Source organism: Genypterus blacodes, unplaced genomic scaffold, assembly GCF_046128005.1.
Source record: "Genypterus blacodes isolate CSIRO-AG114 ecotype Tasmania unplaced genomic scaffold, CSIRO-AGI_Gbla_v1 ptg000112l_1, whole genome shotgun sequence".
NCBI lineage: Eukaryota > Metazoa > Chordata > Actinopteri > Ophidiiformes > Ophidiidae > Genypterus > Genypterus blacodes.
The window spans coordinates 2,403,863-2,428,971 of NW_027466916.1; the positions used below are offsets into that span (position 1 = coordinate 2,403,863).

The window sequence follows — 25,109 nt, forward strand, 5'->3', positions numbered from 1 at the left end:
TGGTGAGGGATTGAAGGCAGGGGGGTCCTGAAGGGGGGGAGATGGACGGAAAAAAGAGGAAAGGAAGAAAGAGGGAGGGAGAGAAAAAGTGGAGTCTTGCTTTAAGGTGGTTGTAAGAGAGGCTTTCTGACACCCGAGTCTGACAGCGATAGGATTGCGGCATTCAGACACACACACACACACTCTGATACGCTCCACTGGGCTGTCAGCGGCCTGTGAGAGCCTCTGTGTACGGGTCATTGCCTCTCAGAGAAACTTTCCTCTATCGCACGGTGCCACACTGTAAGCACACACTCTCACTCACTCACTCACACACACACACACACACACACATGCAGCCTTGCCTTTCTGTAGACGATCATGTTGGGGGAGTCCTCCTCTGGATCAGTGCTGCCCGCCGCTCCCTGCTCACGGTAGCCCTCTGCCATGTTCGCTCGCTCCTGCCCGCAAAACACAAAGCAAACACAGCTGCTGAGCACAAAATCTAGATAAAAGGAAGAGAAAAAAAAACCCACAATGGGATATTTGACATTTTTGAATATTGCAATTTGATGTTGTGTAAAGCACACAAAGCATTTTGGGAAATCTGCCATGTTGTCTCCGTCTATTGTTAGATGTATTCAGGCCATCTTTGTAGTTGTGCTGTTGTTCTTGATCACCACCTGGGGCCACTGTGATGTATTTATCATTATTATTCACGACATACAGGGTACAGAGATCTCATTTGAATGTAAAATTCCTCCAACAAGTCCTTCAATTGAAACAGTTTCCCATTCTGAAACATTAGCAGGAGCCAACAACAGCATGTATCACAGTCTGGGATTCTGCTGCTAAAATGAAAAGAAGTCTTGGTAGCAATCTTTTAATCTCGACAGTGTTGCTTCATTTCCTCTGTATTTAATTTTGTGACTTTTCCATTTCATAATCATTAACTACAACTGACTTGTGGTTATGTAGATCTTTTGCTGAATCAAAAGATTTTCATCAGACGTCATAGCAGCATTGAGTTAGGGGGAATCTCCTGCAGAATATTATCAGTGTGACTTTCAGCTGCAGCAGTGTGAGAAAGGAGACGTCCGTCACAATATGGACAGATGAGATCTACAGCGAGTATCGACTAAGCTACAGAGCCACATCGTGAATCTGCTCGGGGACGCCCGGCTGCCAGTGATCATGTTTACAGCAGACAAGCTCTGATCTGATCATCTCCTGAATGAAACCTCCGTTTGTGTTTCCACCTGATCAACACAGAAACTACACGCGTGTAGATTTGTAAGTGTTCCATTGGCATTAGCAACTGCTGTGATACAACCGAAACAGAAACAGACCCCCCCCCCAGTCTCCTCTTAACTAAACACGTTGATGCCCGCTGGACCCGTCGCCCCATCTCGCCTTTGACGTTGAAGGCCCCTGTCTGTATGAAATGGGTTAAAGCATTCGTGAGTGCTTTAATCTGGTGAACGAAAGAGAAGAGACTAGAGGAGTGTGTGTGTGTGTGTGTGTGTGTGTGTGTGTGTGTGTGTGTGTGTTTGTGTGTGTTTCAAAAAAAGCCTACAACTCACTGCAATTATCGTTTTCTACGATGACCTTCTGAGGACAGAACAGAGGCAGCAGATTTTAAGGTTTAACCTGCATCTTTTTTTGTTTGTTTGCAGGATTATAAACCAATTTGGATGAAACTTAAATTTTGGTGAAGGTCCTACAGCAAAGTAGGTCCACAGAAGTCTAGATCCAAGGCAGTGGACTACAACACAGACTTGGTCGGGGGTCCATTAGTACGAATTCCTACACAGCAACAAACAGAGAAGGAATCATGCAACAGCCACAAATAGAAATATTCTGAAAAGAAGTCGCCTCGAATCAATGCCAAGTGGTGAATCAGCTAAACGAAGCGCCTAAGGGCTGCTGTGGTGCCGAGTGTCTGAGGGCATCTTCACAAACTGTGTAGTTCCTCTTAAATCGACCAAACAAGCTATGAAATGACCTCAGCTCTTTCTGTTTGCACACTATAATTGGGCTTTTAAGGGGAATCCGGGTCTCAGATGACCAATGTTTGATCATACTTTCCTCTCTCTCTCGCTCTCTCTCTTCAAGTCGGTGCCTTGGCGGAGGTATGCCCCCTTAAGATCTGCTTTGGGGTGAAAAAAGGGGAAAATTTAAATTACATCAGTCAATCTCCGACGTGCCACCAGCTCGCACAGCTGCAGACGAGCGAGGTGGCTTCATCACCATCGCTGAACACTTCAATCTGTTACACCACACAGCACGGCGATGTGCACCAGTGAATAAGTAATCACCCGCTCTCGCCTCGCTGTTTGTTATTGTCACCAGAAGTGCGGAGTGCAGCACTCCCCGTTGGCTGGCAAGTCTGTGAGTGCACAGTAGACAGCTAATCTTTGTATCCACCTCAGGGGCCACATACAAAGCCAGGCAGTATAGATTACATAGCACCTACTTAAAGAAAACAATGGTGTGCCAAGAGGTCCCCAGTGGACGCAGGAAGCTGTAATTTTAGAGAACAACTTCCTCCCGTCCAGCATGCAAATCAAAGTCCACAGCAGCAACCCGGGCAGGATGTTAACTGAGCGCTCGCATCAAGTGACCTGGACGGAACAGAGACTGAAACACAGGCAGAGAGCGCAGATATGATCAGATCCCAACATTAACCAATTTGTTAGGTACACAAATACAAACAGACACTGCAAACACACACACACATACACCCACAGTGAGCAGAGTCCCATTCAATGGCTCAAATAAGCAAACCAGCAGAGACCACAGTCAGCTGAAGTTCACACACAAACATGCACCAAACGAGGCACACAAACTGGTGGAGTGGTGTGTTTGAGTCCTGAGCACAAGCCTCAGTCTCAGCGGTGTGAGGAGTCGAGCTGCAACGATAACATGTGTGACACCTTGACAGCTGCCGTTACTGAAGCGTTCATTACCTTAGAAACAAAATAATGCCTCCTGGTCCACTCTGCTCCCCCGTTTGGCTCCCCCTTAGCAACAAGCAGCGGGCAGGTTCATGGTGTAATTGGTGGAGGGGGAGAGAAGGGGATGAAGAAGGCAGGGGATGAGAGAGAGAGAGAGAGAGAGAGAGAGAGATGAGAAGAGAGAGAAGCTCACTGCAGTATTCCTCCTCTATTCCTCCTCTTCTCTCTTCAGCAGTCCTGCCTTGCCCCGGCAGCTCAGGAGATCCTCACATGTGTGCAGCACGTTCATACCCCTCTCCTCCTGGATGCATGTGCTGGAGTCTGAGCGAGGATGAGAGAGAGAGAGGGAGGGAGAGAGAGAGAGAGAGAGAGAGAGCGTGAGTGAGTCAGTGAGGGAGATCAAGTTTGAAAAGGGGGAGGGATGAAGGAATTAGAGAGAATATAAAGAGGAAAATAGCAGGAGGAGAAAGATGGACAAGCGAGGGTGCGTGAGAGAGAGATAGAGAGAGAATATGTGTGTGTGTGTGTGTGTGTGTGTGTGTGTATGTGTGTGAGAGAGAGAGAGAGAGAGAGAGAGAGAGAGAGAGAGAGAGAGAGATGCAGAGTGTAGAGGAAACGAGGACAGAGAGAGTCACACTGCAGCAGTGCCCACTGATGCTGAAAATAAGAAACATTTCACTAGGAGGATGTTGCTTTGGTGCTCACAGCCTGTACACACAAAACATTTCATCTGTTTGAATCTGTGGCTGTAATTTAATTCACATATTCTACCGGTTGTTTCTTGTTGCTTCAGTCAGGCTGGAATCCCAATTTTCTCCCTCAACTTTTACTCCATTTACATTTATAAAACTTCACATCCTTTTATAAATGTATGAGTATTCACTTGGTTGTCTCCTTCCATCCTCCTCATCCTCCTTCTTTCTCCGGAAGGGTCCGAGCTCTAAGTGTTCAGCCGAGCAGCCGCTTCCTCTCTGCGGTGCGCGAGATCCCGAAAGCCCCCGAAGAGGCGCGCGGCGCGGCCGGAGCGGGAGCGCGCGCCAGCGGAGCGAACGCGGATGTAGACGCGCGGCCGAACGCGCATGCCGCTGCCGCTGCTGTTTGTTGCCGTTATTGTTGTTGTTGTTGTTTCGTCTGAGCAGCAATCACACAGAGACCCCGCGGCGCGTTCGCCCCCCCGCGGTGTTATCCGTCGCAGAGCTCTCCTGTCATGTCCGCGCCTCCTGCCAGAGCCGCGCGTTGCTTATCCAGCGATTTGAGGGAGTTAGGAGCTCCACTTGTTCTCTCGCACTGATCTCGAAAGCTGATTTTGCGAGTAAGCGGCATCTGACTGACAAGGCAACCGAGTGAGTGGAAAAACTCACCCGGGCTGTGCTGAACCACACGCAATAAACCAAAATCAATCCAGATCAGAAAACAGCGTGGATGATGTTGCCTTTCCTCAACTAACAGATATCAGAAATGCATGTGAATGATTTAGACACAAATCAAAGTCTGCATAGATTTTCAATTAAATAGATAAACACATCTAATTCATTAAAAGAAAAATGACAAATTAATCAGGTTGTACCACCAGGGGGCGCTTCAACTACCACCAGTTGTGCTCAGTCCACAGTTTGAGAACCACTGAGCTGTGTGTGTCCAGCGCTTCCCCTCTACTGCTCCAGCCAGAAAACAACAACAAACAGCTCCAGAGCCGTCTGCTGTGAGTAAACGCTGTAACCGGGGGAAACTGAGGTCAACACGCTCGTGTGAGTGGTGCGAGTATCAAACCAATATGGGCCCACAGTGCTTAGCAAGCAGGTTTCTTACATAGACCTTTCAGCCTGAAAATAGCAAGGCTGCACATTACATCCTCTCCTTCTCACCTCACATAATCACAGGCCTGCCAAATCAATCTCCGCTCCTCTATACATCTGCTGTGGCAATACCTTAGCACCCCATCCCCCTCCCCCGCCCCCCGTTAATCACAAACTGCTCGCACACACACAAACAACACAGCTGCAGACATTAACAAGGTGACAGACAGGCGTGCAGGCAGACAGACACTTGTGTAATCTGCTTTAAGGGGGCCAGCGCTGCCATAATCTGTATTACTGCTAAATTATTAAACCGCCTGTTCACACACAGCCGTCACGCCACTGCCAGAGAGCAGCACCGGTCGCCCATGAAGAGACACCTGCAGCTCCGCCATCAAGGGCTGCACATTTAAATACAAATTGTTATATGAAAATGTGCAGTTATTGGATTGTGGGTCTCATTAAGAGCTGTAAAGTATCCTTCATTAAGACATTTGTTGCGTTATTGTACACATTTATGTTTTTCAGCATTTCATTTTGATTTATTACAAAGGGTTTGAATTGGAATTTAGTATTTGTAGTTCAAATAAGCACTTAGTCACTCATTACATTACATTTTGAAGCATTTTCAGGCCTGTTCCAAATCGGAGCCCTAACCCAGCTGTTACAGTGGTTTACTTGGATCCATAATGGTTCTCCTTAGCCTCTCCACTCCTGCTGTGCATCTCCGGTCATCCTCATCCATCAAGGCTGCCCAGTCGGGCTCGTCTCTGTCTGGGCGGCTGCCTTGTGTAATCACGCCTGGGTGGAAAAACAGCAGCTCCCTGTTAATCACAACACATCAGCGGGCAGGAGCTCCACCAGCGGGTATCTGTTTACTCTCTAAGCCACCAGCACATACATATTAATTTCCTGTTTGTCTTATTAAACATTAACAGCACAGTATTTAATGTTGGCCAAACTCACGTTCTCACCACACGTCCTTCACACACACACACACATCTGGCTCCCAAAACGCCCAAAGTGTAATTCAACAAAATATCTTTAATAGATATAAACATTTTCTTTTACACATCATCACAGCTCAACAGAAACAGAATCACATGCTGCCACACGTGTTAAAGGATGGAGGTGCAGGAGCTACGACACGCTGCCCCGGACTCGGGTTTTGTCTTTCCCGCCCCTCTCCTGTGTATCATTGCCGCAAAAGCAAAAAAAAAAAAAAAAAACAAAGCATCAAAAATAATCTTAAAAAGAAGGTGCAAATCCAGATGAATATCAAAGTCTCCTTATATACAGTTGCACAGTGAGAGAGTATAAAAGGAAACAGCAATGAGGCTTAAACAGGGACTCGTGTTATGCCAGGTCACCTACAGGTCTACAGGTCGTCTGTATCTGGAACTTTACATCTCTATACACCCAACACAACTGATTCAACCTCAAATTAGGGATCAGGTTTCTCTGGCGAGGCCTCTCAGCATGCTAGGGATCGTCGGTTCCATGTAACATTTTACATGTTACCGACACTAGGTGGCACTGTTGCTCAATCTACCGCAGCAGGCAAAGGTTGGGAGAGAACGGTTAAACATTTTTCAGGGTAAAATTCAATAATTAGGTCAGAAGTTTGTCTGTTATTGGCCCTAATCTTCCTCATAAATACTCTTTACATATAATATCAAGGGCAGAGGTGAGAAAATAAACATATGATACATTTACAAGACAAATCTGAATATCTGCTTTCCCTTTATGGCACCAATACTCTTTTGTGTTTTTTACAATATATATTTTCTTCTTCCGTCGTCTCCGAGCTGTAATCCTATACAAGCTTTTCCTCGCGTTAACCCTCTAGAAATCACACATTTTCTACACTTGTACAATCTTTTACACAGGCACTCGACCTTACAGTGTTTACAGTACGTACTCTCCAGTCTGCGTCCACTTAATGCTTTGTTTTTGAAAGCATAGCGTTTTACCGGGGGTCAAAGTCCCTCATGATCTCATAATCTCTGATAGCTTGATTTGTTTTTCTGTAGTAATAAAAATGTCAAAATTGAATAAAATCGACGCACACACACACACTCAGAGCGTCACACTCCATCAGAGGAATATAGGACGATACCAAACTCTCACATGGGGTGAAGATTTTGTCAATTTGTGATTAAAAAATGGTTAAGTTGGAGGTCAAATCCCGGGAGTTAAATGGGGACGCCTTAAAGTTTCACGCCAACATGCAGGAGGGCCTACAGTCTGTTAGATTGGACACAAAGCATCAACATTGTTTAAGGAAGAGACTGCATGCTGATCAAATCTGCCACTTCTCTTCTCTTTCCTCCACATTACCCCTGACCTTTCCATGATTATGCTTCAGTATTTCACGATTACATCACAGGTCCACAAAGCTGAACGGCGGCAGTCAAGTCTGCGTTGGCATTTCGGTAAAAAGCCCGAGGGCCAATCGCTTCACACGATCACGTTTCATAAGCAGGAGTCTTTTCTGGGTGATGACGGACGTTACATCGTGTGCACAGTAAGAAACGGCTGCGTTTGTGATCAGCTTGTGTTGCGGTCAAATGTCCGCCGGAGAGCCGTCGGTGGCTGCGGGCGTCAGTTCATGTCGATGGTGTTGAAGACCCACTCGGTGAACTTCTTGAGCTTGGTGGAGGCGCTGTAGGACTCCTCCAGGAGGCGCTGGTTGTCCTCTCGCAGGTTCTGGACCTGAGCCTGCAGCGACGCCTTGGCATCCATCTCCTGGTGGTGACAAACACACACACACACACACACAGTTTATGACCTTTTGAAGGATGACGGATTTAACCAGAAGCTGGTGAAGAATCTGCCTAGCAACAAGCAGAACCTTCTGAGGTTCAAGGTTCCTCATTTACTTTCATCTGTTGATTGTTCAAGGAAAGTGGATTGATCCTGTGATGCCTTTTGTGTGTGTGTGTGTGCAGCATACAAAACGTGTGAAACCCATGGAGGACAGGATGGATGAAGACATTAGAGGAGCTCTCACCTTCTTTAGATCGTCCTGTAGAGCCTTCACCATCGACTCCAACTGGCTCACCTTCCCCATCAGACAGGCAGGATCCTCTCTGTGAGGCGACACGTCCACAACATTAGGCACCAGGCACACACAGGCACACACTGCCACTGCTGCTCTATGAGCTCTTTAACCCGCTGATGGTCATGTTTGATAACGGCGTACTCAGGTTTTAGTTTATTGTGTTTACTGATCTGTATGTGGTTAACCTGAGGGGAGGATTGATTTGTCTCGTCAGCTGTGGCAGTGTAGTTTGCTACGTTGGAAACGAGATCAGGAAACACTGTTCCCCTGGCCATGACCTGAGGGCTCTTACCCAGGCGAGGGCTGCCTCAGGGGGGCTGCCTGAGGCTCCGCCTGCTGGGGGGCGCTGGTGGTTGTGCTCTCAGCCATGGCGCTCTCCTCCTGGGCCGCGAGGAAGACCAGTCTCTGCTCTGGATGCAACACATTGAGAGACGATGAAGAATGCTAGAATAACACTGCCCTCTTCAGGCCGCAACAAAGATGACAGTTGAGTTTATCTGCTCTGCCCCCTTTTAATCCTCCAGTACTCGCAGTAACTAACCATTGGCTCTAGTAATGTGGAGTATTGATAAGGAGAGGGTGTGTTTACCCTCGAAGGCCTTGGCTGCGTCCACCAGATGGGCCCAGTCCAGAGGGCCATCTGCCCCGCTGTCAGGCAGGGGCATGAGGGCAGGATCCTGGAGCTGCTGCATCTTCTTCTCCTGCTCCAGGGCTGAGCTCTCTGGAGCTGACAGGTCTCCTGCATGGCAACAGAACAGGACGGTGAAAACACTATAATAAACACTATAAAGACAGGCATGAAGCTGTCATCCAGCCAGCAGTGAGAGGTGCATGCAGGATTACCTAGTGACTTGTGCGAAGGGCGGCGGCTCGGCCCGTGGCGAGCAGGTGAGCGAGGAATGGTGGAGGAGCTGAAGAGAAGGTCTGTGGGTGTGTCACCCTGTCCGCTGCAAGATGGCTCCCTCTGCCCGCTGTAGATGCTCTCATCTGAGAAGGTTCTGTGGAGGGAGCGACGCCGGGAGGACGGGGCTGGAAACAAAGGCTGCAGAGAGAAGGAAACAGAGATTCATAAAAAATGTATTGCAGAAGTTTACATCTACACTGCCTGACTGACTGACTGACTGCCACATGTCCCCCAGCCTGCCTCAGTACCTTCTCCATGCAGGCAGAAGGTGGAGGGCTGTCAAGTGTGATGAGCTTCTTCAGATCTTCTTCCAGGCTGGATTTGGCAGCTTGGCGCTGAGGGGACTGGGAGCCTCGGAGGTTTGCCCTGAGCTGTGGCTGACCGCCCAGCAGGCCGTCGCTCTGGTGACGCCTGAAGACAGAAGCAAGTGAGAACAGTGAGACCCAGAAGGAAGCAAATGTAAACGTTATTTACCACAACAATGATTAATAATGGACGAATATTCTAAACTTCTTCTGAATGCATAAGCTTCAAAACCAAGCTGGGCCACATGGGGGCAGTGCTGCTCAAACTCCACAAGCCATCAGTCTCTCCTCTCCTCCGCCTCTCAATCATCAACAACACAGACAACAAGATGAATTTGTGCACCGAAACCAAATCCTTTCACAACACCCAGCCCAGCACCAGACAGAACCTTTAAACATTCACAGATGCTGCGAGAAAACATCGCTCATGTGCCGCCGGCGTGGATTCTTACTTCCGACTGCTGCCAAAGTCCACAGGGTTGACGGTACCCCCTGGTTTCTTCCAGCCAATCAGGTACTTGGAGGTGGCTCCTTGGCGGGGGTAGAAGCTCTTGGGCCCGGGGGATTGGGAGTTGGGGGAGGAAGGGGAGGAAGGGGAGGAGGCTCGCTCCTCCTGGGGGGATGTGGAGCTGCAGGCCGGGCCCACCGGACTCCCCGAGTGTCCAGAGCTCAGCGTGCTGGAGACAGAGGACAGAGACATTGGAAAACATGACACAGAGGTTGACATCCCAGCAGGACATCCAAAGGGAAGAAGACTGGGAGTGCAGAATATGAGAAACACACACTTATGTAACAGTTTACTGCATGAATATGATGTTACGTTCACATTTCCATTCATATAGACGATGGATGAGACAGACAGGCTCTACACCTGCGTCACAAGTTTACTGTGGCAGGTTCAGAGGTTACTAATAACAATTCACTGTTGTCATAGCGCCACCATGAAGACAGAAGATGAAGACAGACAGAAGGAATCCAGGAACAAATAGGTTTGATTCTGTCACTCATACGTCTAAAGTTATAACTCCACACACACACACACACTCCAGTTGTTCAACACAAAGGTTTTTGAAAAGTTTTGAAACTGTAACTTTCCGAGCCGTATACAGCAAAGTTGCCCATGCACGGAGCTTTTTGGTGCTGAGTTATTTCTGGCTGAGTGAAGAAGAGAGGAAAGCTGCAGTTGATTCACAGGAAGTGGGATTTAAAAGAGGAGGGAACAGTGCTGAGCTCACAGTTTGCACATCTAGCAGCTTCAAGCACTTCCTTTCTATCATTGACACCGGGATATGTACAAATGCAAAGCCACACACACACACACACACACACACACACACACACACACAGACACACACACAAAGTCTCTCCCTCTGCCAAAGCCGAACCGCAAACCTTTGGACTTTTCCATCTGGGGCGTTGCAGGATATATGTGGACTACAATGCATCAGTGTCTGTTAGTGAAACGTTTGATGCGAGGGAACAAATCCCCTCGCTGCCTACAAGCAGAGCAGCAGCGCACCTGGAGTGGGAGGCCGCGTCACTCAGGGGGTAGGAGCCGCTGTCGGGAGCCCTGGCCGGCACCTCCGCCCCTCCGCCGGGGCCCAGGGAGTCGGGCGAGGGAGGCGAAGCGTCAGACGCCCTGTGGTCGCCCGCCGGGTCCTCCTGCCAGGGGACTTTGTCTTTGGCCCTGAAGGCGCCGGTGGAGGACGCCGTGCTGCTCTGGGTGGCGGTGAAGGAGGTGGCGTCGATGCCGCTGTCGGTGGAGACGCCCTGCAGGTAGCCGTTGAGCTCCAGCTCGCCGCGGACCCCCGCCCGAGAGCCTACCTCGTACCACTTCTCGTCGCTGTGGGCGGAGCTTGAGGCGTTGCTGGAGAGCGTGTTGCTGCTGGACTGGCTGGATGAGTACGGAGCGTCCGCCTGAGAGGAGAGAGCTGATTAACCCTTTACACGCTGGGAACTGAAATGACATGGAGCTTGCTGCTGATTTAGAATCTGAAAACTCAAACTGTCGAATTGAGTTCTGAAATAAATGCAGCCTCACCTTTGTGCTCTTGTTAGGAGACGGCATGCGAGGGATCACTGCCTTGGAAACCACAGAGTCTGAATCAAGCAAACACAAACACACACACACATCAGATATGTAGACAAGTTGTTATGTTTATCAAAGACATGTTGAAGTGTTGGATCCCATCTTCTTACCTGTGCTTGGTTTGTCCCCGCTTCTGCCACCCGCTTCTCCCTCTGCGACTCTGGGCCAGCCGGCGACCGTGCCGCCGCTCATTTTGATCCCATTGACGCCGTCGCCCACCACCTGCCGCCCCGACAACGCAGGAGACTGGCAGTTGTTGTTGTTAAACCTGAGAGGCAGACGAAGGAGGTCACCTAACGTACCAAACACTACGTTCAACAGGCCAATAGCAGGAACTTTAAATGACGTCCGTACCCGTCAGGTGTACACTTCTGTCTCCACTGGATGGAGTTCATGGTGCCGCTTTCACCGTACGGGAGACTGGAGGGGGAGTTTGTGTTGTGCATGGATCGACCCATCGCAATGGAGCAGGCGAGAGCGTAGTTGTCGTTCCCTGGGGAATATCTACAGCGACAGAGAGACGACACAGACGTCAGGCAGGCGGCCTGCAGCTAGGAATTCAATTTGTCTGCATTCTCTTAGATCTTCTGATTGATGCTGTGAGGAAACACTTGGCCGCAAGAAAAGCCACAACATATTTGAGACATTCTCTGACCTTTTAGGGTTGAGGGGCCGCCCGTCGCTGGAGACGCTGCGGGGCATGACGGCTGACGTGCGCTCAGCGAAGTCTGCAGGCGGGGCCTTGATCAGCGTCCCTCCAATGCCGCCGGGACGCGTTTGAGGGCTGGATGAGGTCCGTGGCCACTTGGTGGCGTTGGCGTTGTTGTTGGTGCGGAAGGGGAACTTGAGCTCGTAAGGCATTCCCTCTTTGTGGTTCTTGTAATCCACCAGTGGCATGTGGTACATCTCTGAGAAGCCCCTGTTGGCATAACAACCACTTGCGGTCACAATACTTCACGGGTGGCTTTAAAAGGCGACAGACAGATGAAGTGAAACAAACATGTCCGTCTACCTGCGTGGCGTGGAGTCCTCGTGGGGAGGAATGATGACCACTTTGACTGTGACGGAGGTCCGGAGGAGGTCGATCATCTGCTCGTGGGACAGTGAGGCCACCGCCACCTTGCAGATCTCCACCAGGCGGCTGCCCTGCCTGAGTCCGGCCTGCCAGGCGTATCCGTACGGCTCCACCTCGGCCACGATGCCCTCAAAGTTGACGTGGAAGCCCAGCTGGCCCAGGGCGTTGCGGCGCAGGGTCATCTCTGTGGTCTGACTGCCTTTGGTCAACAGCTAGAGGACAGAGTGGAGAAGTGGAAATGACTGAGACGTAAAGATTTACTGACAGATTCTTCTCTACAACCGCAGCTTCCTGTCACAAGCTGGAACAGGATCTAAATCTATCCATCACAACCCTATGAACACAGAAGCCTTTAATTTCCAAAAGATACGTTTCACATCCCGTATAAACGACACACACCCCGTCTCTCCCTGCTGCTACCTGAGGACTAAATGGCGGTTACAGTGACCTGGAAGTGAACCGCAGCAGCCGAGCTCCATCGGGATCCGGCTGACTTCTCCCAAGATCCCAAAACACGTGTCTGTACCTGCATTCATTCTTCACCTTGTTTACCGCCGTCTAAATCTTAAGCCGTCAGACAGAACGAGCCAAAATTCCTTGCCATCAAAGCGTTGCCTTACCTGCGCTATTTCAAATACGCCGGTAATTGTCTCGTATCACTGATTGCTGTGTGTTGTGTTTAGGACGGCTTATAATCATGGAGTTTACAACACAACAGCGGTGGCTTTGGTGGGCAGTATAATTCCAGGCTACGCCCTCGTGTTGCTGTAATAACACGCACAATATGATTTCACTCTGCTGTCGGGGGAGCTGGACAGAGGGCACAACATGTTTAAACAGTCAACCGTAAAGATTAAACTACCAGAACACTTCGCTAAACACTTTGCTCCTGCGTAATTTAGAAATGAATGCTGCGTTCGAGTGCTGATCGGAAGATTCAGCTGCAACAGGGAAGTGCGGTGTAAAACTATAATACTGCTTTTGTTCTGTTTTATAGGCACGGCCGCCATTTTCTCCAGCCCAGAGGGTGAAGAGGGCAAGTTACACAGCGCAACTGGTTAAGTAGCAGCAATAATCCTGAAGTTTACGAGTTGTAAATACGACTTTGGCGGCCGCTCCATTGTAATTTCCAAATTGGTTTTTGCCCAATTTCCCATCCCACCCAAACGCAGCGTGGCTCCCCCCCCCCCCCCCCCCCTTCTGTCAGTGTTGTGTGTTCAGGATTAGAGGGCAAATTGTAAATATGATAATAAACACAGTGAAACAGTGATGTCATCAGAGGCGGCGCAGCCTGTGTGGCAGCTCCAGCAGATGGTGTGTATGCTAATGAGACAGCAGCGTCGCTCCACTGACCTCCAGTCTCTTGACGACCTCACCAAAGTCCTCCGTGTTGTTGTTGATGGAGCGCAGGGACACGCTCTCGCCTCGCTCGTAGAAGATCTTCATGGAGGCGGGACTCCCGGTCGACCAGCCGATCACATCGCGCGTGGCGCAGTTAAACACGACCGCCTTGGCCTCCTGATCCAGCAGGATGATGAAGTCGCTGGAGATGGCCAGCAGGCACTCCCGCTCGGCGCCCGCCACCTGGTCTTCGGCGTGAACCTGCCAGGTCACGGCCCCGAGGCTGCGAAGCTCGGCTCCGCTGTACGGACGCACCTTCTCCCGTCGCTTGTGAGCCAGGGAGATGAAGGGGAACTTCCCTGTGGGCTCCACCGGTGTGTTTGTCACGTGACGCTCCGCCAGGTCCCGCAGGTACTCCTGCCGCGTGCGCGTCGCCATGGCTCCAAACTTCTCCGACTTGTGGGCTGCGTTCTCGGCGTTAACGACCTTGGCCAGCAGGAAGTCCCTGAAGACGGTGGACTTGGGGAAGGTGACACCCTTGGGGATCGGCGGACCGAAGGATGGAACGTCTTGTGAACGGGTGACGGCCACACTGCAGGGGAAGAAGAGCAGGGAGGGTTGAGGAGCAAGTAATATAGAAATAAAATGACTTGTAAGCCATAAGTATTTCTCCCATGGATTTGCATCAGTGTGCTTTAAGTGTAAGAGGGGAATGCACAGCTCAGAGGGACAAACACTGTGAGGACAAACAGAATACGGCCTGGTAAAGAATAGCAGGGACGTCTCAGCAGTTTCCCCTGAGGTATTGTTGCCTTTGACCTGTTTAGCTTCCCAGCATAAAGGAGGGCGTGAGACTTCCTATGGGCTAAACTCTCCTCCTGTTACCCTCCAACGCTCCTATTCCACCTCCACAATAGCTGCTCCAATGTTGGATTTCTATAAATTAGTAAACAGGGATACACAGTGTGTTCTGCTGTCTCCAATCTGGTGTTAAAGCTTTGGAATGCAGAAGAGTTTCATTTACAAAATTCGGGGCTAATTGAGTGAACGGGCTGCAGGAGTTTATATTTGACATGCATGCATCCTTTAGGACAGCTCTGAATGCACACACACACACACACACACACACACACACACACACACACACACACACACACACACACACACACACACACACACACACACACACACACACACACACACACACACACACACACACACACACACACACACACAGAAGATTTATGACTAAGCAGAGATCAAAATTTGAATAACAATTAAATAAAGTGATGTGACAGTTTTGACAGCAGACAGCACAGTCACACTCATCTGTGCATCTCCATGACTGCGGCGTATAAATAACATAAATCCACACACACACATTTGACGCTCTGCCACGCTGTCACTGTCACTCTGCTCCATCACAGAGAGGAGAAGTGGATGCAGCTCCAAACGGAATGGCAGGAATGATCCGCCTGCTTTTCCCAAACAAAGAGCGAGTTATGCAATCTGACTTTCTGGCCCAATGTGACTTTGAGGCAGCGCTTAAAAGCAGCAGATTAGCACTGGATTGGCCCCGGGGCCTCTTACTCCACTAATGCTCCACTCTCTGACTCAAAATGACCCCGGCATGATCCGAACCTCAACAACAGACCGCTAAGGAAGTGGATGACTCAACAAATCACGACGTAGAAAAAATCACATGTGACAGGAGACGGAGACGAGATGTAAACCTGCAGTCCCGTAAGATTCACAAGTCGCACAGGTTTCAAGCAATAACACAATACAAGAAACCTTACCTCCTGACTTCACCAAGTAGCAGCCATGCCTTTCAGATGATAAACTGCTGAATACTCTGAATGCTTGTCACAATGAATGCAAGAGGAAAAGGCGGTTGCTGAGGCGCTGCTGTGACACAAGGCAGGAATAGCTCAAGCTCTTGTAGCTCTTGAATGCCCTTCCAGTGTTTTCATCAGGGACCCACCACTTCCCTCCAAATCACGAAGAGAAAAAGCCATGCCGAGGAAAAAGCCTTGGGACAGAACAGACACCGGTGCGGTCTAGATGTACAGCGTATAGATCCACAGCATACAGTACAGGTAGAAGGTAAAGGAGAGGAGAGAGTGTGTAAGCGACCCTGGGTGGAGTTGCCAGATCCTCCTCACAGCCGCTCTGTCCCGCGCCTCTCCCTTTACAAAACCAAAAACACGCAGGTTCCAAGCTCCAGCTTTCAAATAAACGGAGCCCAACTGGACGCGGGTGTTCACGGAATGCGACACTGACCCGTCCGATCCCCAGGACGACTCTGTGAGCTCTGAGGGACTCGACGATCTCGCCCACTCGCATGCATGTCCGGGTGGAGGGAGCTCTTCATGTGCGTGGAGCTAACTCCTTCAGACCACTCCGGCTCCCACTGCCCAAAGGCAAAGTGGCAGGCAGGCAGGCAGGGGGAGGAGGAGGACGAGGGGGGAGTTGTATTATATCTGTGAGTGTGTGAAGAGTTAGCTTTTGTATGTGGATTATGGGAAACTGTGTGTGTGTGTGCGTGTGCATGCGTAAGTGAGCATGAGAAAGAGGCAAAAGGAGGAAAGGAGAGAGAAGGAGATGGAGAGGGAGCAAGTTATGTGTGCATAATGTGTGTGTACACAGAGCAAAGAATGTGTGAGTGTGTGTGTCTGTGTGTGGTGATGCATACTGTGAGTGTGAACTCCACTGAGTCTGATCATCACAACGTCAAGAAGCATCCAAAAGGGAAAAGGAGGAGAACTCTCATCAGCTCAGACAGCCACTCTCCCCGCTGAGCGTAATCACACAAATTTATACTCACGCCGGCACGTAAGCAACACACACGCCCACCGCAGAGAGGAGACCACGGTCACGCAACAGGCTTTATGTTCTGCTGTGACCCATGGCCTCTGGTCAATGCTTTTGTCTTAGTGCTCGGTACCTGCTGGGGCCGTGTGAAGAGCGAGGCTGAGGAGCTTTTAGGTTTACTCTGAGCAGTGTGTGTGTGTGTGTGTGTGTGGAGCCGGGTTTATAGTCCACATCACTCCTGGCTTTGGTTCAAGTTATTCCCCCGATTTGTCTCGCTGCTCATCGGGAACAACAGATCCCTCTGAGAGAGCGGCGAGTGTTTTCATGCTTGGTCCCAGAATCTAATCCCATGCCTTCAGGTTATCGACTCCAACCACAGACATCTTGAAACCTAGGCGCTCTTTCAGTCTAGTTTAAATCCAGACTCACCTGTAGCACGTGCTGTCAGAACACGGGTTGTGCACGCGGACGATGATGAAGACGTGCTGGAAGTGAGAGCGGACGGCCTTGGGGGTGAAGGGGTGAGAGCCCGGCTCCTGGAACACAATGGTCACGATGTCGTTCCCTATGTGGCGCTTCCTCAGCAACTAGACAGTGGAGGACAACAAAGCATGTGCTAGGACAGGTGGGGGACGCAGACATACCAAACATACCTTACATTCCATCTACAATATGAAAACAATAAAATGTTCAGAACCATCAAATCTGAGAGCTTAGCCGCTAATTGCTCCATGAAATATGGCAGTAGTTGTTGTGCTGTACCTGCTGTTTATTGTTGGGTGTGTACGGCAGCAGAGTGGTCACATGGAACATGATCTCATAGTCCTTGTATGTGGTGTAGAGGGAATGGGTGCCCGTGGAATCCGCTGGGGGAAAAATAGCGATACAATGTTGTGAGCCATTATCGTGTCATAAATCTCTCTCACATGTACATTCAGTGTGTGTGTGTGTGCTGTGAAAGGAAGGGACACAATTTCCCCCAGAGCCAAAACAAAGAGACAATAGTGGAGCGTGGATCAATGTCAGCCTGGATGAGACGAGTGTCAGAAACAATGAGAAGCCTAAAGTGCTTCACTCAGACGAGGTGTAAGTGAAGCGGTGTGCAGCTCGTTTGATGTTTGAGTCAACCAGCGCAAAGTCGACCGCTTGGCCGCGCACTTTCAATTTCATTTCAATGTTTGCTTAAACAATGAAGCCGGGAGCCCGAGGTGTGCGACTCCATTCATCTGACTCATCTGCAGATTGTATTTCTGTCAAGTCGGACAAACGGCCAGGCTTGAAATTACAGCTCGTCCGTCCACTGATATGATACGGCAGCTTCCTGCACCTGGGGAGGACCACTGAGGGGGGGTTTGCAGTGGACACACACAAGGTAGCAAGTGTATGAAAGACTCTCACAATAAAGAATGAGATGAAGGACAGCCAAAGGAAATATTTGACTAATGCCAGATTAAAGGGCAAAGTCTAGGTGCTATAAAGAAGATGAAGAGGGGGGAACAATGGGCTCTGTGGTTAATGGGTTAATGGTTTATATGAGATGGGGCCAGTGTGTGTGTGTGTGTGTGTTTGTTTTCTGTTGGAGAATGTTTACTTTTGGTGTCCAGCTGGGCTCTGTACTTGGTGAAGCCCTTGAGGCGGATCTTCTCCCCCAGCAGCTGGAGGAACTCCTCCAGGGCGGGCCCGGCCGTCTCGTTGTTGTACATCTCCTCCTCGCTGCTCTGGCCCGCTCGGCAGTACATCACGCCCACTTTGACCTGGAAACTCAGCTGGGGATCGACAAGCAAGCGCGCATACAGGGTGAGGCACGACACACATAATCGGATTGAAATTGACATGAATCAGTGTCAAGCGGCCACATTATGCGTTTGTAAGTCAATTCCTTCCGGCGTGTAAACACTCCCTGGGCTGGTAATCGACCCGAGCCGGACGCATTTCCTCACCGTAACTTCAGAAGAATTAACTTACGAGCCAATTAAGTTAGGAGTCATGTATATTCAGTGAACGATGGAATCCTATTAATTCCAAACGTAGCATAAGGCTTAGTCTGCACTCCTGCCTTATCTGCAGCACACACACAAACTGCTGTATGGCCTGCATGTAAATGTAGAGACTCAAAACATCAAAGAAGCCCAAAACACTGACAAAGCTCTTTCCATATATATAACAAATGCGGGCAAAGAGGTGCACACAGCTGAACACCATCCTTTAGATATGTAGCAGTATGTGTGTATCGTCTTATTTTGTCTCTTAGCCAACTGTAAATATTCTCCTTTTCTCCAACTGCTATGATTTTGTGCTTTTTGTCCTCCTACCCCTTGCTCATCCAGCTTCATCAGCTGCTCAGTGACCTTGGGCGTGTTGAGGGCCAGCCTGAGGCAGGACAGGTCCAGCTCGGGCAGGAGATACTCCAACACCTCCTTCACGGGGAGCCCGCGGCCGGTGCCGTGCTTCGAGGTGGAAGGCACCGCATCCTCCAGGATAGAACCCCGAAGAGTGGTCAGCTGAAGGGATGGAGGCGGAGAGTAAGAGAAGATTAAAAAAGGAGGAGGAGGAGGAGAGGGAGCGCACCTCAGGAATGCTTGGAGCGCTTTGAACTTTCTTCTGTAGATGGAACACACAGATAGCTGGCAGAAACACGCATGTGCGGAAAGACGGGAGACGGAAAACAGACGTGCAAACAAAGTGGTCTTCCCAAAGTAATTCCATCCTCTGTTTTTATTCTTAAAGAAGCTGACATGAAAGGAGGAGGGAGGTATGATGGAGCCCTGGCCTGGGGAAAACAGAGAGTGGAGCTGAGGAAGAGGCGGTGGAAAGGGTTGGACCCGGCGTTCTGTGTACACACAGACTCGGCATTGTTCAGGGATCTGGGAGTGAACTCAATCACTCGCCTATCATAAGCAGCTGGAACGGACGGAGACTTTCTCTCCTGCAGGCTCGGGGCGGGGCCGTAACAATGGCGCTGTGTTCCCTGTGTTTTGAAGGTGGGATATGAGGCGGGGGTCCTGAGGTATTTGAGTCTGGAAGGTGGGGGGTTTAATGGCATGCACCTGTCTGACTCAACTCCAGGAGGGAAATTCACACAACAAACAGTGGAGGGAAGCCTTTCGCCTTTCGTCTGGGAATGCCGGCGTTACAATCGAGTCGCCTCGCCACAAAAATTCCAAACCAAACACCAGACCAGGAGCCGACGTGGCAACTGAATACAACCGCCCCCTTTTTCACTGAAACAGAGACGTCGATGTCTCTGCAAGGTGATCTGAGGTTGTGTGGCACTGACAGGCCTCAGAGGCTGGAAGATAAGTGCACTTCCTCCTGAAGTTTCTGTCACACACACACACACACACACACACACACACACACACACACACACACACACACACACACACACACACACACACACACACACACACACACACACACACACACACACACACACACACACACACACACACACACACACACACACACACACACACACACACACACACACACACACACACAGCTGATACGGGGCGACAGCTGAGCAGCCCCGGGGCCGACTACATCACAGCGAATGTAGGACTGAGACTCCTTCTCCCTCCGGCGTCCCGTTATCCCAGCATGCATAGCGGTAAACACACCTTCCATAAAGCCACAGATATGATACAGACTGAGAGGTTTGCAGCGACAATAAATCCCTTTAGTGCTCCTTCTTTTTAATGGTGATTAGAGCAAAGAGTGGAAGCACGACGCTGGTCTGCATCGGCGGACAGGATTGCCTGCTGACCTCGCTCGTCCTGAAGATGAGGCGGTAGTTATACTGCTGGCCGTGCTCCTTCTCCTCCTCCAGCTTCTCTCGCCGCAGACTTATCGCCACGGGACCGGCCGACTCGTCCACCCCAAAGTAGTTCCAGTGTTCTGTAGTGGAGGAAGTGGCAGAGTGTTATTACATTACAGTCTCTTACATAAGGGAGGATTTACTTCACTGTGTGCTTATAGGTAAACATTAAAGCAGATAAACGCGTCTCACCTCTAAGGTAGAAGAGTTTCCTGTAGTAGTACGCTCCCAGGTCCACGTGCTCCACGATGTACTGCTTGCCCCTCTCACTGAGCGTGCTGGCGCTCTCCTTTGGTCCTTCTAGCACCGCCACTCCGGCGTTGGTGCAGTGTGGGCTCACAGATGTTTCGTACAGGTTTCCCTCCCCTCCCAGGGTCCCGGAGCCGCCGTTCCCCGCCCCGTGGTACGCCGCCCCGCCCACTCCTATACGCCGCCTCCCGTTCCCGTCGGCGCCGATCTCGTTGCGGAAGCAGGGGCAGCTGAGGAGCATTTCGTTGCTCTGTTCCTCCCCCGAGTCCAGGCCGGGGCTGTCCCGGGCGCTCAGCTCCTCCTGGCTGCCGCTGGGCGAGCTGTAAGGTAAGCTGTGGGTGGAGGAGAGGGTGGAGGTAGCTGAGGCCACAGCGGCGGCGGACGCTCCTGTTGTGGTGTTTTTCCTCTTGCCCGCAGTCTGACGCAACTGAATGACCTCATTGAGATCAAACAGCATGCTTTGAACATCGTAGTGGGCGAAGCCTCTCTGACACAGCCAGGGCTTGAGGGGGGGACCCACGTCCTCTGTCCGGCTGTCCTCCGCATCAGATCCACCTTTAGGGGAGTCCGACTCCCCCCGTACGTTACGCAGTTTACGGAATATAGATTCGCCCCCCGTCTCTGATTTAGTGCGTCTCTTAGGAGGCTTGTCTCGGGCTTTGTGAGGCTGAGTCTCTGACACGTCCTCCTGAAGGTCCAAGCTGGACTGCTGTGGCCCAACATTCAGCATGTCCTCCAACTGCTCCGGAGCCGGACTTCGCTGGTCGACCTTTGCCCCCTGATAGTTCTTAAGCATTTCAAAGAAGCCGTCTCCAGATACTCCGTGCTGGTCTATGGAGGAGGTGCTCCCATACTCGCGGTGGAGAGGCGACCATTTAGCTCCCATCTGTGAGCCCCACTCCTCCCCGCTGTCCCCGCTGCCCTCCAGCTCGCTGATGGTCATGTCACTGTTGCTACGTTGGCGAATGCGTCTCTGCCGTGGGTTCCTGTAGGCCGGCCCCCTGTAGTCTCCCGGGGCCAGGTAACGGCTGTCGGGGCTGTAATTGTTCCCTTGGGCCTGTGTTCGGTTCTTCAAAGAGTTGTGTATGTTCCGCAGCATGGACGAGTCCTGAGGGCTGATTAGATGATGGCCTAACTTTACATGGCTCTTCCCAGCAGACGGCCCTCCGGAGCTCTCGGGCTCCATCGTCGGTTGCCACAAAGCCCCTCCCATCTCTTTCCTGGGGGGCCAGTCTGCCACCCTGGCCCGTACGCCCATCTTAGGCACTCCTGTGCTCACAGTGGCGTGGACATTATCTGTGCGGGTCGGCACCGCCACTCCATTGACCATACGGAGGTGCCGGGTGTAAAACTCATCAGTGGCGGGGACGGAACCCCCAACGGTGCGCTCCATGGGTGGGTGCGTCAGGCTGGTCATAACACCAGGGCCAGAGGCTAAAGGCACTCAGCAGGCAGACATGGCTGCCTCAGGGGGGCCACGCTGTTCCCTGACTTCATGAGCAGGTCGTTCGTCTGGATCAACAGGAGAGGAAGGAGCGACAGTCCAGCTCCTCAGCGACTGCGTCAGCGCCACCGCCTGGCATTCTGCAACAGCCCAACGTCAAATCCTGGAACGGAAAATAAAAACGGTTAGTGAACAAGACTCCAGACTGAAGACTGAAGACTGAGGACTGAAGACTGAAGACTCCTCCATGAGTCACAGCAGAAGCCAAACCTCCCTGTAGACGTTCTGATCAGTTTGCACTTTAACTCTACTTTCACACAGGTTGGTGAAGGAAGAAATGAAACCCAAATCTATTAGTGTGATTCAATTAAAAACATTCTTTTCAGAGCAAAACGCTGAGAGCAGATAATGGCACCGACTTATCCGACTTTGGCTGACATGAATAAGAGTGGAAATGGAAATGGAAGCCGAGCAGGACGGCGGCTCTTGAATTATAAAGTTGTTGAAACGGGAGCCAAGTGTTGTAAAACCAGACTACCTTCCTACCTTCACATCGCAGAGAGCAAAACGCTTAATGTAATTACCAACTGTTATTTATTAAGGAGAGCAGGAATATTTCTCCACTCGTTTTCACTGCACTCCAGCGTCTCTCAGCCCGCATATTAACTCTATACTGAGCCCAGCGCTGCGTCTGAGCCCGGTGGAACCTAAACAGCGGCGGTTTGTTCTGGGGGGTTGTGGAATAAATGAAAGCTAGTATCTGTTCTCACACAATGGAGCATCACCGAACAGGCAACACTCCTGATGAAAACATGTGAGGTGCAGGATTGAGCTGCGGCGGCGGCAGCGGCGGGCGGCTGCGGCTCGTTTTGGAGCACCTGGAACATCTTCACACATCTGCAGACGCTCCCTCTCAGCAGGAAGTGACAGGGATGTAAGGATTTCACAAAACTGCCAGCAGAACAGAATCGGGATGCTGGAGGTTTTTTTCCCCATCTGACAGCTTTTTTTTTTCACAAATCAGTGAAAAGTCTGACATGTTCAATTTCAGATAAGGGGCCCTACTTTTCCCACCAATTTCCGCATAGGAATCATAAAGGCTCAGCTAAATTCAGAATGAGTTCATCGTCTGTTTTTCACTCCAGAGTACGGGAGCAGAGCCGGGTTCTCAGCAGAGCAGCACTGACAGCTTTTGCCGGTAATCTAATACATCTGTTCAGGACTTATGTAATATATAATTGCTGTCATATGAGTGAGAGAAAACTCTACAATCAATAAATCTGTCTCTTCAGCTCCTTCTCATCACCGACTCCAGGCTTCTCGTCAGACGTCTCCTCACGTGCCGCCCGGCAGCCAACACTGGTGAACGGGAACGCCGAGTTGCACTTTTTCCACTTTCTCTGGATGGAATATCCCCCGAGCCGCACATGAAAGAGGGAGGGGGTCCTTTGAAAGTCGTCGGAGAAGTGGGTGATGCTCCTCTCCGCCTGACAAATCGGGCCAATTTGGCAGAGAGACAGCGGCGGAGATTAAGGCTCCTCTCGCAGTCGAGCGCTGCCCGGCCGCGGCTGTGATCACATTAGCCACTGGCGTTCGGCGCAGTGTGACAGGCGTTTAGCAGAGCCACCTTCACAAGGCATCCCGTCATCAGGGAGAAATCACACGAGACGCACGGTGCTCGCCGGTGGAGAGGAGCAACTCATCTGTGCTGTGATCGCTTGTTTCCATGCCTCAACAGCACAACGCATCCTTAGCATAACACTGGAAAACTGCAACCAGGGGCTCGGAGTCGACCTAAGAGAACACGAAGCTTTGAAAACATCTGAGCTCTGTGTGAAACCGCCGAATACTGAGACGTTCAATCACCAAACTCTGCCTAAATAATGCAGTTTGGTCGACAAATATCAACATCAGTCAGGGGAAAATAGTGCGAGTGTAAAATCTGGAAGCCCAAGAGAGGAAGGAGTTTGCAGAGAGCCTGAGGCGACGCATCCACAACATCAGCTCTGTTTCAAATCAGAGAGGAGTTCAATCACATCAACACAGCCAGACTGGAGCGGATTATGCAGCAGAGTCGGACCGACATCCTCCGATACAACATCCGGCTCTTATTGATCCATTACATTAAACTGCATACGACAATAAAGGGGAACTCATTTCAATCTGGCCACATCAGGACTAACATGAGAGTGAAGAAGACAACACAAGGGAATCATGCAAGATTCATAAAGATGAGATCGGGCATTTTTTTACATTACGAGCATTTTGGCAGACGCTGTTATCCAAAGCGACTTACATTACATTACCACCCTACGCAGAGGGGAGCAATTGAGGGTTCGGTGCCTTGCTCAGGGGCACCTCGGCAGGGGCTCGAACCGGCAACCCTCCGGTTCCCAAGCGGAAGCACTACCCACTGAGCCACTGCCTCCCTGGATACATTTGCATGTATCCGTCAGCATCGCCGCTCCTCGAATGAACGGGCACAAAGTTAACGTCGCCAAAAAATCAAGTAAAAGTCGGGAGCAGATTATAAAACGGTTTCCTCTTTAACCAATACAAACGCTTTGACTGACAACACGGGATGGAAACAGGCGGCGAACATACGAGAGATGAACTGAACACGTCAAATCCCCAAGTGCTGGGCCTCGTTCCCACTGCTGATGAGTGTGCAAGGGGGGGACAGATGAAAGGAAAAGACACACACACACACACACACACACACGAACGCTCACACACACGCATGCCCCAGAAAACTAATCTCCACTGACAGATATGCAGACACGGGGGCCTGGCTTCGTGGTGTTGTCAGATCAAGAGGAAGAGTCTGACACGGACACTGAGAGGGTGCCTTGTGTGTGTGCCTTAAGTGGTGTGTGTGTGTGTGTGTGTGTGTGTGTGTGTGTGTGTGTGTGTGTGTGTGTGTGTGTGTGTGTGTGTGTGTGTGTGTGTGTGTGTGTGTGTGTGAGAAAGGGAAAAAGACACCCGCGAGATAACATCCCCATGCTACCGACTCCCATCATCCCCTATAGAACTGAATGGCTCTTTCTTTTTGTTCACACGCCTGTGCGACATGTTGGGACAGCTCGGGTCCGTCGCCTAAATGCCGTTAACTTCCTGTAATTGCGTGCTCTGACCTCGCTGGCTGCTGGGATTGGCCCGTGGAGGGAAGAGCGAAGCGGCGGTACAGGCGCAGACGAGGCCCTGGTGACATCACGGCATGCCCTCTGAGGAAGGATGGCTTGTTGTTGCGGCTGCGAGGACGAGTCTGGGCACAC

The 25,109-nt window shown here is 50.7% G+C and overlaps 2 protein-coding genes across 3 annotated transcripts in view; both read right to left on the minus strand.

Moving 5' to 3' along the window:
* LOC143009620 (regulator of G-protein signaling 6-like) overlaps positions 1-428 on the minus strand; it is a 30,130-nt gene extending 29,702 nt beyond the window's left edge. For both annotated transcript variants that reach the window (XM_076161668.1, XM_076161669.1), the window contains exon 1: positions 345-428. In XM_076161668.1, coding sequence (XP_076017783.1) covers positions 345-428 — 84 coding nt within the window. The remainder of the gene's footprint in view (positions 1-344) is intronic.
* Positions 429-5,756: 5,328 nt separating this feature from the next.
* Positions 5,757-25,109, minus strand: part of LOC143009571 (signal-induced proliferation-associated 1-like protein 1) — a 32,478-nt gene continuing 13,125 nt past the window's right edge. Inside the window, exons 2-21 of the mRNA XM_076161592.1 lie at positions 20,334-21,997; positions 20,091-20,221; positions 18,637-18,825; positions 17,916-18,090; positions 17,087-17,190; positions 16,754-16,911; positions 13,523-14,102; positions 12,107-12,381; positions 11,750-12,013; positions 11,449-11,598; positions 11,205-11,362; positions 11,047-11,105; positions 10,525-10,922; positions 9,458-9,682; positions 8,949-9,111; positions 8,640-8,838; positions 8,386-8,535; positions 8,089-8,206; positions 7,746-7,824; positions 5,757-7,480 (exon numbers count right to left, since the gene is read on the minus strand). Of these exons, the coding sequence (XP_076017707.1) occupies positions 7,337-7,480; positions 7,746-7,824; positions 8,089-8,206; positions 8,386-8,535; positions 8,640-8,838; positions 8,949-9,111; positions 9,458-9,682; positions 10,525-10,922; positions 11,047-11,105; positions 11,205-11,362; positions 11,449-11,598; positions 11,750-12,013; positions 12,107-12,381; positions 13,523-14,102; positions 16,754-16,911; positions 17,087-17,190; positions 17,916-18,090; positions 18,637-18,825; positions 20,091-20,221; positions 20,334-21,807 (5,193 nt within the window). The 5' untranslated portion in view covers positions 21,808-21,997 and the 3' untranslated portion in view covers positions 5,757-7,336. The remainder of the gene's footprint in view (positions 7,481-7,745; positions 7,825-8,088; positions 8,207-8,385; positions 8,536-8,639; positions 8,839-8,948; positions 9,112-9,457; positions 9,683-10,524; positions 10,923-11,046; positions 11,106-11,204; positions 11,363-11,448; positions 11,599-11,749; positions 12,014-12,106; positions 12,382-13,522; positions 14,103-16,753; positions 16,912-17,086; positions 17,191-17,915; positions 18,091-18,636; positions 18,826-20,090; positions 20,222-20,333; positions 21,998-25,109) is intronic.